Consider the following 12,118-nt stretch of genomic DNA (forward strand, 5'->3'; position numbering starts at 1 on the left):
TACGATCCTGCATAATCCTAGTCCTGCTTGTCGCCCATCGAGCCCATCGATCCTTCCCGTCCTGTTGACAACCTTCGTTCTGTTCATCGTTCGCGGCAACAGCAACATCGCAACCGCCAACGGACAGTCTTTGTCGATAGCGAACCTTCAGTGCCGTCACCGTCGTCCCTTCGAAACGGGCATCTAGGCTCCTCACCGCGGTCTCCTCTCCTCCGAGTTTCTTTGCCTCGCGGTTTGGGATGGATATAATCTCGCAACACTCGCCTCCTGTCACTACGCTTTCGAATACATCAGCTTCCATTCTCCCACCGAGTGGTCCAAAAGAACGCCTTCAGCATCAAGCTTCTCTTCCTGTTTCGGCTTTTCGTAGTTCTTCTTTCCCAGCCTTGACGCCACGGCTCAGCGGCTCAAATCCCAGCCTTCTCCTTGGCATCCACTCGCACAGTTCTAGAATAAACAACAACAGTGGGCCCATAAGGTCACCGAGCGGCTCTTCATCTTATACCAGCTCAACTCCGCAATCGCCAAAAGCAAGTGCTTTGGCCGACACCCGCGGAAGAGTGAGGAGCAACAGTAGTATTAGCACAGCTACGAAATCCAAATCCAGCGATTCACCGATAATGGGAAGCACTGCAGTTCCCATCAACGGCGCGCCTGACGTTGCGGCCGAGCAGGAGTTGCGGCAAAGGAAGACTTCTTGGGCGGAAGTTGCTAAAAGCGGGGCGGCGAACGAATTGAAGGAGGTGAATGGAGCGCGGAATGGAACGCTGACGAACGGAATATCGAAGACCGCTCCGTCAAAAACAATTTCAGCGCATTCTCCATCACGGCGAGTAGCACAACCTTCGAAAGTTCCCGTTTCGACCCCTTCCACTGTGATTGCTTCCGCGCCCCGGAAACAGCTGAAAATGGACCCATTAGTTCAAGTCCTGATACTGCGGCGCATGTTACTGCTCACCGATGGCCGCGACAAAGTCATGAAAGTCATTCAATACGGACTAAAAGCAGCCATGTGGGCAGAACTGCTGACGGCAAAGAAGCAACCGGCGATGCACGCGAGAGCATCGAAAATCGTCTCGAACTTCTCGACAGCACGTAAAATCATCCGCCTGCTCTACTGGCTGAACTCGCTTGACGAGCTGATCGACCTGAACAAAACGTCAGCTGCCGATTTGGTGAAAATGACGCCAAATGAGCGACTACGCCACAATCTATCCATGTTCAACGCCATCGTCGGCATCGTCAACGGGTGGGCGGACGATGTGGTCGTCGCAGGCAAGCTAGGCCTCATCGAAAAGCCGCTTTATAATCGAGCGACAATACTCTCAGATCGCCTGTGGTACGTCACCATCTTCTTCGACCTCTATGAGAACATCCAAGCCGGCAGAGTGCTCAGCAAGAAGGTGCTGGACGCACAACGACAGTACGTCAAAGCAGACGGGGACGTGGACGATATTGGCGTTCTAGACAAAAAGCGAACAGAGCTTCTGAACAAGCAGTACATGCACAGAATATCGCTAGTGAAGTTGGTAGCCGATTTCACCTTCTGTACGGTAGACGTGTTCCAGTTGGGTGAGCGGGGATTGAGCGATGGATGGCAGGCGTTGTCGGGATTGACTTCGGCGCTGTTGGGGACCTATAAGGTGTGGGTCAAGCATCGATAGCACGGTAGCTTTGTGGACTGGTTCTCTTTGAGTCTTCACCGTACGATATGCTTTGCTTAGATAGCAGTTTTGGATGTCATCATAGAAGTTTGCGATAAAATCATTTTCATCAGACACAATGGCTCATTTAGATACAATAAGACCATCCCCTTCTCCCCTCTGACCATCCTGTCTGGCCATCCGGTATCACTGCCCCGGCTCAAAGAGCTTCTCGATGGCGGCCTCGAGCGTCTGCGGCGTGTACTTGACATACTTCTCAGGGTTCTTCGAAAAGTCAAGGGTAGCATGTCTGAAACAGGGAAGATGATGAAGATTGAGCGTGTAGTACTTCCAATCGATGACCCCAGCCTCCGTACTTTTCATAAAATTGCTTGTAGAAAGGGCACAGAATCGCTTTCACGTCTTTGATGATGGCGACGCGCAGGTCTGCATCAGGCACGGAATATGTTTTCTGTGTGCGAGTCACCTCCTCAAATTCGGTGTTGAAGTTCTAAAGTGCCGGGGCGGATTTCACATGATCAGGGCTTTTGCCATCAGCAACTGGCCAACATCAAACATGCTACACACCTTGAACTGGTCTTTGACGATATGTTTTTGTGCCTTCGTCAGTGTTTTGGCGCCTGGTGCTACCCCTTGTCCTTTGTCGTTGATGGCCTCGATTACAGATGTCCAACTACAGCGGCATGTGCCGGTCAGCCCACGATCCTCGATGCCAACTTCCCATCCACGCCCATACCTATCCCTGTACCCCTGCCTCCCCTTCTGGCTAGCCTTCTCCAGCCTCCCTACCTCCTCATTCCCCACAAGCTCTGCCAGCCCGCTGGCGCGCACGTGTTTGACCATGTAGTGATAGTTGTTGAGCAGGAAGATGGCGGCGAGAGTGGGTTTTTTGTAGGTTTTGGCTTTTTGGTCGAGGTTGACGGTTAGCGCGGTGAGGACGTCTTGCGCGATGGTTGAGAAGGCTGTTGCGCCCATAGGGTTCTGGGGTGGCGGGAGAGAACAGGAGGGTGGTCAGCCACACTGTGGTCAAATGTCATCAACAATCTCTTGACCGCAGTGAACTCACAGCTCCATCGGCTATAAGCTTGTCCACCGCGGAATGGTACTCGACCAAACGCCGGAGAGTGTTGAGCGCCTGCGGTGTGTGTGAGATGAGCATTCGAGTCATGCAGCGAAAGCAAGAACATCAAACATCTACATACTGTGCTCGTAAGCTCATGGACGGTTCCATCAAGCGACAGCGATGATCCCTTGCTATTATCGCTCTGCAGATGAGAGAAGGTTAGAGGGCCCCTCCTTCAATAAGATATCAAATGATGAAGGATCAAACTACATCGATGTCGGTTGGCATACCTTGGTATCCTCGTAGAGCTGCGCCAAACATTGTATGGTAATGCTCTTCCCATTGCTCGACAGGTCGCTGATCTCCAAGCCTTTTGCCCCAGCATACTGTGAAGCGGTAATACCAATGGTTTTAAATTCCCTTTAACCGTATCTCCAGCCAGAGAGTAGACTCGACTTACCGCCATGACTCCATCATACTCCCTCATCCCCCGTATCAGCCCCTCGCCAACATCAATGAGCATGAACACATCCCGATACTCCCTTCGCGCGACCTGCTTCTTCACGCGGCTGCAGATGGACTCCCCGATCTCCACAAAAATGTCCACTGCAGGCGTGATGGTCGCTTGGAAGGAGGTGGGCGCGTTTGTTTTGGGAAGCATCTTGTTTGTGAGCCCCCGTTCTGCCTGCGTCGGAAGATCACATATCATGAGCTCTGGTGCAGTTACGACCATCGATATACGTGCTCCGACCTGCATCATCTTCAACAACGCTTTCGTATACGCAACCATAGGCGACGTCCCCCTCTCATACGCAGTCTTGGCTTGCGCGCTTTTCAGCTCGCTTTCGCGTGTAGCAGATGCCAGACCTTGTAATGACTTTACGAGGTAGTTTGATCGCACTTCCTCGTAGATTTTGAGGTACACGGGAGGGAAGCTTAGATCGCCGATGCTGGAGGTCTGGAGCTCGAGGGAAAGGGCGAGGAGGTTGCGGAATGGTTCGTCGGGAATGTGTGGGATGTCTGTTGGCATTGCAGGCGGAAGAACTTCAGGGCAAATGCATCGGAGGAGTGGCCCTGCACAAACCACATACCTTTGTCAAGGTAGTTTCCAATATCGATTGGAGGACTTGCGGCAGTCAACCACTTGCGGAACACGTTGTTCAGCAATCCAAGGGCTTTCGTCAAAGTGTATTTCTACCAGGTCGGAGGTGTCACCACTATTATGCCCAGCCGGTGAACCATGAAACATTTATGGCACTCACCAAGGAGTTGATGGCACGTTCAGATGCCTTGTACTTTGTCCGCTGGAGGTAGACCAATGCTTCCTTGAGGGATTCCACCGATTTCAAGAAAGGTTTCATGTCGGATTCCTGCGGTCTGCAAGTGCCAAGAGGTTATTGACGCTGATGTGGTCTCTCGTTTCATAAAGTGAGGGCTGACCCTTTGGCAATGAATGCCTCTTCAGTGCTGCCCATGTCATAGTAGTCAATCACGGTTTGTACTTGATCGAGAGCGGCTTTGATGTCTGTGGGGAGCAACCAGCGGAGCTGACCGTGAGCCAACTCGCTCAAATGGCTGGGATATGATGGTGCGACGTACGATCATGAAACATCGTCAGCTTTTGGGTGGAGCGGTGGATAGGCAGAATTGAGGTCTCTAATCTGCCAAGCCGCAGATCGAAGGAGCTGAGCATCGACTCCTGTGGGACACATGTTAATGATATATAGCTACAGTCCCAATGTCTCGAGAAGGTGCCTTCCCAGCGGCGATCTGCCCAAAGCCCCCAGCCATCTCCGCCTTCATCCATCTCTCTCGTCGAACTCCTGATCCTTTCCCCGCAGAACCCCCAAACGCCACTTACAATCTTGTTCGTCAAGATGTTCGTCTTTGCCAAACTTTCCTCCAAAACTTCCAGCTCCTCCATATCCTAACTTGCTCATTTTCGGTGAGTTTCAATGCCGTCCGGTGGTATGTAGTCAATGACTTCAAGCTGGTATCTCACCTTATGTAGCTTCCGCTCCAGCTCTCGCCGGCGCTCCACCTGGGCATCCACATGCATACTGATAAAAACATCAATCAGCTACAAGGCGCTACCAGAGTTGATATGCCTATCCTGACACGGATAACGACTCGTACCTCTCGAGGTAGACCATGTTGGTATGCTTTCATTCAGAGATAAGTAAGCTTTCCAGGAAAAAAGTCCGTGGGAATATTCAGATATCTACGTAGCAGGCTGTTTTCCGCTGTGACGTGATGTGATGATTCACGCGTCTGAAAGCGTCCGACTGTTCCGACCTTCCTTCCGTCAATGCAAGAACCAGCTTTTCATTCCCGGCGTCTCTCCTCCCCTCGTCCCGCCATGCCGAAAGCGAGAAGATCAAAAGTATGTCAAGGTCCATAAGCAGCAAGTCAAGCAGGAACGACGCGACGTCATCCACATCCAACATAGCACTCAGGAAGTAGGTAAGAAAGATGCGAAGTACTGAGATAATTTACAATGTTCAAGATACAGAAAGTGTTCGCGAGACACTAAGGTAAGGTAACTGCGGAGCTATGGAGTGCGGTCTCTGGGGATGAGGCCGGAATGCGAGAGAAGAGTGGTAGAGGATGTGTGTAAACTAATCACAAGTTCTTGAGTGGACTGCGCTCGGACACATAGTATTTCGCAATCATGAACGCAATATCCAGTGACTGTTCGTAGTTTAGCCTATACGACGCAAGAAGGATAATCAGTTACTCAGCTCATAAGCTTCCAAACAAGTCACCCCTTACCTTGGATCGCAGAAAGTCTGGTAGTTCTTGCTCAGGTCCTCTTCCAGTAGGTTCATGGAACCGCCAATCGTCTCCGTCACAGCATCGCCCGTCAATTCGAAATGAACTCCGCCAAGTATCGAGTTACACTCCTTGTGCACGCGAAAAGCTTTACTTAATTCCTCCACGATATGGTCAAAGCGGCGGGTTTTCAATCCGGATGCGGTGGATTCCGTGTTTCCATGCATGGGATCGCAGCACCAAACCACCTTGTGCCTCGTTGCTTGCACGGCCTTGATGTGCGCTGGAAGGTACAATGCAACCTTGTCGTGGCCGTACCGTGTGATCAAGGTGACTTTGCCTATGGAACAGCACATATCAATGCTCCCACCCTGGAAAGGTTTCGAATAGCAGTCCATCGCGTACCTGGTTCACAGTTAGGATCCAAGATATTAAGTAAAGGACCGAGCTCCTCTGGCTTCATGGAAGGACCAACTTTCACGCCGATTGGATTTTGTAACCCACGGAAGTATTCGACATGTCCTCCGTCAAGCTGTCTCGTACGGTCCCCAATCCAAAGGTAATGGGTTCCGAGGTTGTAGTGCTTCTCGCCGACCTTTCGTGTCAATTGTGTCTCGTAGTCGAGCAACAATCCCTCGTGAGACATGAATAAATCAACCGTTTTGATAGCCTCCTTCGAAGCATCATCAGCGCCAATAGTCCTCATAAAGTCCAGAGAGTCCTGCAGTCTGTTGACGATCGCTTGGTACTCTGCTCTCACAGCCGGGTTCTCGACATGAGAGAAGTTCCAGGAATCAAGATTCCAGACTTCTGGGTGATGTAAATCCGCGAATCCGCTGGAGAGCAGAGCGCGAACATAGTTCATCGTCGCGGCCGAATGGAAGTACGCGCCCAGCAGCCGCTGCGGATCAGGCCTGCGGTCTGCAAGATCAATCCCGTTCACATTGTCTCCTCGGAAAGCGTTGTATTCCACGCCATTGATCATCTCCGTGGGCTTTGACCGAGGTTTGGCATATTGCCCGCCCATTCGCGCTATCCGCGTCACAGCAGTGCGTCCACCCCAAACCAAGATCAGCGACATTTGTAGTAGGACCTTCAATTTGTTCTCGATTGGGTTCTGAGACCAAATGGCGGCTGAGTGAGCAAATGAGGCCTCTCCCTGAAGGCAGGCTAGCTACCCTTACCTGCGAGCAATAATCGAACAGTTCTGCACAGTCTCCCCCTTGCAATAGGAAGCGCTTGTTTTCGGCTACCTCCGCGAGCTGCTGCCTCAGCTTATCAACCTGGATATACGATATGAGTACTTAGATAGTTGAATAACGACCACTTCGCCTTGCAATTGATTCCACACACCCAACGCATACCTCTTGCGAGCTCACCAAAGGCGGAAGGTGGCTGAGTTTGGCCAGAACCTTTTCCACTTCCTCGGGGCTGTCGTACGCGACGTCCTGCAAGACCTTCTTGGCCTTCCACGATTCCGGGGACCATCCTTCTGCACTTGCTTTGGCGGGTGTGCCGTTCGACATCTTTGCGGGGCTGCTGCTCGTCATTTTGAATGCGTCTGGTCCTGATAGTGAAATGTGTGTTGGGGAACCTTTCTGCCGACTCTTTTTGGGCTTTCTGCTCTTCAAGCTCGCGCACGTTTTTACGCGACATCGAGCGGACGCCAATAGTCAGCCGGTGACTTCTCTGCATATGCGCGCCACCGAGTATGGGCCATCCGCATGTGAACGGCCCCCCTGCTCCGAGTCATTCGAATCATCGTGAACCGACGGAAATGTCATTCTTGTCGAAATTCTCAATCGACAACGATCTGCCGATCTGGCAGCAAGTCAAGGTCATTCCAACGCTTCGCAGTAAGTCTGTGACAACCCCAACGGCGCTTAGCGTTGAAAAACTCCCTTGAGCTTACTTACTCCATATTTAGAAGTGTGCGACTTAGAACTTTCTGGGCGGACGCAGACTCTGTACCAAAGTGGAGGCTTTTATCGAGTTTCGAAGGAAATTCCAGACTTGGGGGGGTTGTCTCGTAGACTGACCGTTCTACAGGACTGGATTTCAACGGGCGTCGAATGAGTCCTTTCCTCGGCATTCTGTTGATTTGCTATTCCAGCCGTGGTCATCAGCTGGTTTTCAACTATCCTGCAGAGCCAAAGCCAAGGCTTTCGAGGACGCGCAGTGGAAATCGAGTTGGACAGCTTGGAGATGGCACTCCTCTCCGTCAACAGGAGAGCGAGAAGTTTCTTGGCTTTGAAACCCACTTCCTTTCGGATGTACTGTCCCCAAAAGTGGCTTTGTGCGACCGACAGTTCCAGTTGACAGTCGATGATGTGACCTTTGTGGGACATCCAACACTCCTGCATGCGGACCGCCCGGGAACTGGTCATCGTTTCGCTCGGATGATACAAAAGAAGAGGTTGAATGCTCAGGAGGCGGGTATTAGAACGCCGTCCTCGCATTGGGACAATGAGCTGCATCAGTATCACGATGGGATATCTCCGCCATTTGAGAAAGCCGCCTCGAACCCCTCCGTGAAGTCGTCGGCAGATGCAATATCCTCCGCCGGGTTGTCTGCATCCGCACCTCAATTATCAATGTTCAATCTGGTCTTTGCGATGCAAACCAGTGGCGAACAGATGGCGGTAGATGAAATGTACACCCACGTCATATCCAAGGTCACAGCCGCCCTCAAGTACGAGCAACTCAAGCGAGGCTACATTCGAAAGGAGACGGAATTGATTCTTTCTATCAAGGACGATGCTCAAAATAAGACATCAGATCGCGTGCACCTGAGCGATATCATCGATCGTATACTCTCCGAGTGCTCTCTGGCCCGTTGCCTAGCCGATATATACGACTCAATAGTGCGAGACTCTGCGGCACACGTTGTTATCAATTCCTCCGTTGATTTATCCCTCCATTTGCCAAAGCATACCAAGCCCTGCATGCTTGCGCCGCAACGCCTAGAGTCTCGCGTTGGGTTGGAGGACGAAGGGAGCTCAGGGTACCCAGTTCTCCGGCCATACCATGCTATCCTGCTACTGTACGATCCTGAAGAAGTCCTGCAAGCATTACCGGTTGATCCACTGCCATTGCTTGCGGAACTGATTCAAGTTGTCACACCAACTCAATGGTGCGGCCATGTGATAGATAATCGAATTGAAGTTCTTGCAAGCAAACTAATTCGCTTTGCAGCTTCCAGCAACTGCAGGCTACCTTGGATTGCTCTCTTTCCCAAGTCTATCGATTAGCTGCTCACTTGGTCCATTGGCAAAAGGCGAAAATCATTCATGTTGTCGGCGTGCGCAATGTCTATGTGGTCCCGCCCAACGCTGATCTCAACCGGTACGGTAAACGGAGGTGTCTGATCCAACCAATGCATACTGGTGCTGACCATGCACTTCTCGCAGCATACATGAACTCTCTGGAGATTTCAACAACCGTTTCCCGTCCGTCAATCTCCCGTCCATCTTGGCCAATTTGACAAGCATCCGACCATTTTCCACCACTATACCGCAGAAAGAGTTGCGGACCTTATACCTCGAGATCCTAACGTACCTGTTGCGACATAACCTCGTAGAGCAACTCCACATGTACATATGTAAGTCTGCCCTCCTGGGCGGAGCAATGCCGGAGTTCGCTGACTGACTGAACCCTTCTCATTACAAGATCTCATGATCCCGTACAATATATTTAACAATAAATTGCTGGTCGGCACCTCGCGGGAAAATGAGACTCCATCGCCCGTCATCATTGCAGACCCGGCCCAAGCGACTGATGTTGAAAGGGAATGGATAAACCGCATTGCCTACGAGCAACCCCAGGCCATAGCTTCTGCTTTCCTCAAGTAAGCATATACATCTCGTACGACAGGACGACCACCTTGGTACTGACACTACACACCCCATTTACAGGTTGGTGCCATACTTCAGCGGAAAGTATCATGTCGAAGAGATTGCGTTCCGTGAGACCATGCCGAGGTGCGTCCCCGGACAAAATTTGAGGTTGAGCAGTCGGCGGCTGTGAATGATCAAATTCATAATACGTTTTGTTGAGCAGGAAGGATCTTCGGCATATCTTGAATCGGTTTCGAGAGGCGATCATCACCGTGTTATTACCCTAGTGGGCGAAGGTGGCAATTTCCTGGCGAAGGAAATGCAATCACTCCTTTGGGGGTTTCTCCTTGGGATACCTGCCCCTCCTGAAATTTTCATGGCATTGCTTCTCTGGGAGACCTACCGACGGCTTTTGGCGCGGCTGCAGCGTCTTACAATCCGCATGTCCGCTGGCGAATTGCGGCGGAAGAAGCCCGTTGGAAAAGCAAATCGTTTTCGAGCACCCAGGGTCTATTCTCGATGGACTATCGCGGCTTACCGTCAGATCCCACTCGCGAGGTTAAGCTCCGAACCAAAGCTCCGAGCAGGACGGAGTCGAAGGACGTTCAATGTACACGAAGGCCCGGCGGGTGAACGCTACGGCGTTAGAAATGCGGGCTGGTAGTGGTCTGACAACTACTCTGCCCACTGGCAAAGTATGGTCGGCCCACGGACGCTGAGATCTACTACGTGGGTAAACAGTAAAAACAGCACTGAGGCGGAAGGGTGCTCGGATCTCGGACCGCCTGTCTAGCGTTCGACACGAGGGATAGTGCTGGAGGCAGGGGCGCATGACCGGGGTTTGTGAGTGCCGGCGCGACGCTGTCTCACCGATACTTGTGATGTAGGGAAATATTAACGGCACCCACCCGAGATTGTTATCCGCACCCATGTCTAAGATAGAAAAGGGGCTCTGGGGCTCGCTGTTTATGAATTACTATACTCTTCTGTTTATAAATCACTGGAGAAATGTGAAAGACGGAGTTATGAAAGCGCCCACCTCAACGTGGAGAAAACCAGACATGGGTGCGGATAGTTATTGCCTGGTTCCTCGGCCGATGGATACTATTGATAGTGTAACCCGGGTACTTGTAGGGTAGTGATATGCCCCCTGGCGAACCTCCATAGCGGGAATGTCAGGAAATGATAAGAAGCTGTGGAAGAAAGTACTACATCTGAAAGAACGTCCTATTCTGCGCTCTTCTCCTATAATCTATCTAGCTAGCCTTCAACGATGTTGTCATCGCTTTAACGGCCTCAGCCTCGGCTCTAATCCATGGCGGTGGAGCGAGCGGAATATTGGTCTCGACGATAGACCGGATAGGGTACGTTTTCGGTACCCCGCCAGGTCGGAAAATGAGCGTCGGGCCTTTCGGATGAGTTGGTTCCGAAGCCTTGCCTGGTTCCTCGGCCGATGGATACTTATTGATCGTGTATCCTGGGTACGACGATGGTTTGAAAGGAACGTTGGGCTGCTTGATAGTTCTTTTGGCGGAGGTTGGTTTGGGTGGGGCTTTTGCGCCTGCAATGAGACCAGATTAGAGCCTGGGCAAAGATGTATTCTCCATCCGCTGCCTCACCGTCAGTTGTATCGAGCGATACAAAATTGTTGAAAAAATCCATGTGATGTCCACTGCTAACAAAGGGACGTTCTCCAACGACCCTTTTCTTGTGTTCCGCATGATCTTTCTGTTGAAAAGAGTGTTGTCAGTCTCACAAAAGAGACCTTCACTCGTATGTACCAACGCACCCTGTTTCCCATTTCCGCCGCATTGTAAGCATCCCCAATATATTCGTGCGCGGTCCCAATCGTGACGTTGGCTAGAAGGATTTCCGAGTCTCAGATATCTTTCGTTCAAGCGGGCCGCTGGAGTGCCACTTACGGTATCCATAGCCAGTTCCCTTCTTTGGGGGGTTCGTCAGGAAGTTCTTTTTTGGCGGTAATCCTCTCGCGGATTCCCGTGTAGCTGTGAACGAGGGAATGCTGCCTTCATTCTTTCGCTCTATGGGCCACTGCTGAGCGAACGTTCCATAGAAAGACCCTTTCCCGGATCTAAGTCAAGAACACCGTGATCAGGATCCGCAGCTGGTTCTTCTTATCAATCTGGAGCTTACGGTGTCGGGGGAACGTTAGACGGGCGGAAGGGGTTTGGCACGATGTTTTTCTCCTTTGCTTGGATCCTCCATCTGCGCCTCAGGGACACAGGGTCGGTGTACGATTCGTTCTAGTGGACGAAGTTGAGGAAACAACACTGAAAAAATCTTGCTACATGAAGCCACACCTCAAAAAGACGTATTGAGTCTTTTACAAAATAAACATCTTTCGTGTCGTGACCCCTCTTCCCTGGGTTTGTCAAGAACTGCTTCCCTGGGCAAGGAATCAAACTTTTCAGTGCGCACAGTACGATGCTCTACAGGCAAATATATAATCAAAGGAAAGCATGAATGCCAACCTTTATTGCGCTCGGAAAGTGACGACCCTATAGTGTACCGTGAGCGATGTCGCCAGAGAAAATCGAAAGATGTGGCACATTAAGGAGACTCACCATTTTTGTTTGAGATGTAGCGGTCCCCGATTGATATGTACGGCGCCTCGCTGAAAATGCCAATGCGATCGAGGTCCGGCCTCCCAAACTTACTGCCGAGCTCAGTCATATTGGCGTCGAACTCCGATGCGTAACTATGTGTATGGTTTTTCGCGGCGTGTAGATCTTGGAAGAGAAAGGAAGGAAGGCGGCGTTGGT

The 12,118-nt window shown here is 51.3% G+C and overlaps 5 protein-coding genes across 5 annotated transcripts; 2 read left to right on the plus strand and 3 right to left on the minus strand.

Annotated features, from left to right (window-relative positions):
* Positions 1–47: 47 nt before the first annotated feature.
* EV422DRAFT_537645 (peroxisomal biogenesis factor 11-domain-containing protein) lies at positions 48–1,780 on the plus strand. The gene has a single exon (XM_053070930.1). It carries the CDS (start codon positions 240–242, stop codon positions 1,662–1,664), a length of 1,425 nt encoding a protein of 474 aa, XP_052923559.1. The 5' UTR covers positions 48–239; the 3' UTR covers positions 1,665–1,780.
* Positions 1,475–5,151, minus strand: EV422DRAFT_173830 (Cullin repeat-like-containing domain protein). The gene is made up of 16 exons (XM_053065106.1): positions 4,864–5,151; positions 4,730–4,787; positions 4,589–4,654; positions 4,327–4,426; positions 4,168–4,252; positions 3,990–4,104; positions 3,819–3,921; positions 3,479–3,747; positions 3,188–3,412; positions 3,018–3,113; positions 2,867–2,929; positions 2,731–2,799; positions 2,401–2,645; positions 2,232–2,337; positions 2,021–2,154; positions 1,475–1,953 (listed from the first exon to the last, which is right to left on the minus strand). The coding sequence occupies exons 1-16, from the start codon at positions 4,878–4,880 to the stop codon at positions 1,851–1,853; spliced, it is 1,854 nt and encodes a 617-aa protein (XP_052923560.1). The 5' UTR covers positions 4,881–5,151; the 3' UTR covers positions 1,475–1,850.
* Position 5,152: 1 nt separating this feature from the next.
* Positions 5,153–7,147, minus strand: EV422DRAFT_173677 (DAHP synthetase). Its single transcript, XM_053065105.1, has 5 exons — positions 6,864–7,147; positions 6,684–6,782; positions 5,905–6,616; positions 5,500–5,839; positions 5,153–5,434 (listed from the first exon to the last, which is right to left on the minus strand). Exons 1-5 carry the CDS (start codon positions 7,047–7,049, stop codon positions 5,350–5,352), a joined length of 1,422 nt encoding a protein of 473 aa, XP_052923561.1. The 5' UTR covers positions 7,050–7,147; the 3' UTR covers positions 5,153–5,349.
* A 424-nt stretch (positions 7,148–7,571) lies between these two features.
* Positions 7,572–9,350, plus strand: EV422DRAFT_498765 (nitrogen permease regulator of amino acid transport activity 3-domain-containing protein; the record flags this gene model as incomplete). The annotated part of the gene is made up of 4 exons (XM_053068043.1): positions 7,572–8,632; positions 8,695–8,844; positions 8,910–9,100; positions 9,169–9,350. The coding sequence occupies 4 exons, from the start codon at positions 7,572–7,574 to the stop codon at positions 9,348–9,350; spliced, it is 1,584 nt and encodes a 527-aa protein (XP_052923562.1).
* Positions 9,351–10,419: 1,069 nt separating this feature from the next.
* Positions 10,420–12,097, minus strand: EV422DRAFT_559569 (uncharacterized protein). Its single transcript, XM_053071937.1, has 8 exons — positions 11,921–12,097; positions 11,828–11,854; positions 11,657–11,742; positions 11,490–11,599; positions 11,258–11,427; positions 11,125–11,195; positions 10,955–11,063; positions 10,420–10,896 (listed from the first exon to the last, which is right to left on the minus strand). The coding sequence occupies exons 1-8, from the start codon at positions 12,027–12,029 to the stop codon at positions 10,592–10,594; spliced, it is 987 nt and encodes a 328-aa protein (XP_052923563.1). The 5' UTR covers positions 12,030–12,097; the 3' UTR covers positions 10,420–10,591.
* Positions 12,098–12,118: the final 21 nt, after the last annotated feature.

Source organism: Fimicolochytrium jonesii (genome assembly GCF_025526975.1).
Source record: "Fimicolochytrium jonesii strain JEL569 chromosome Unknown EV422scaffold_21, whole genome shotgun sequence".
NCBI classification, from domain to species: Eukaryota; Fungi; Chytridiomycota; class Chytridiomycetes; order Spizellomycetales; family Powellomycetaceae; genus Fimicolochytrium; species Fimicolochytrium jonesii.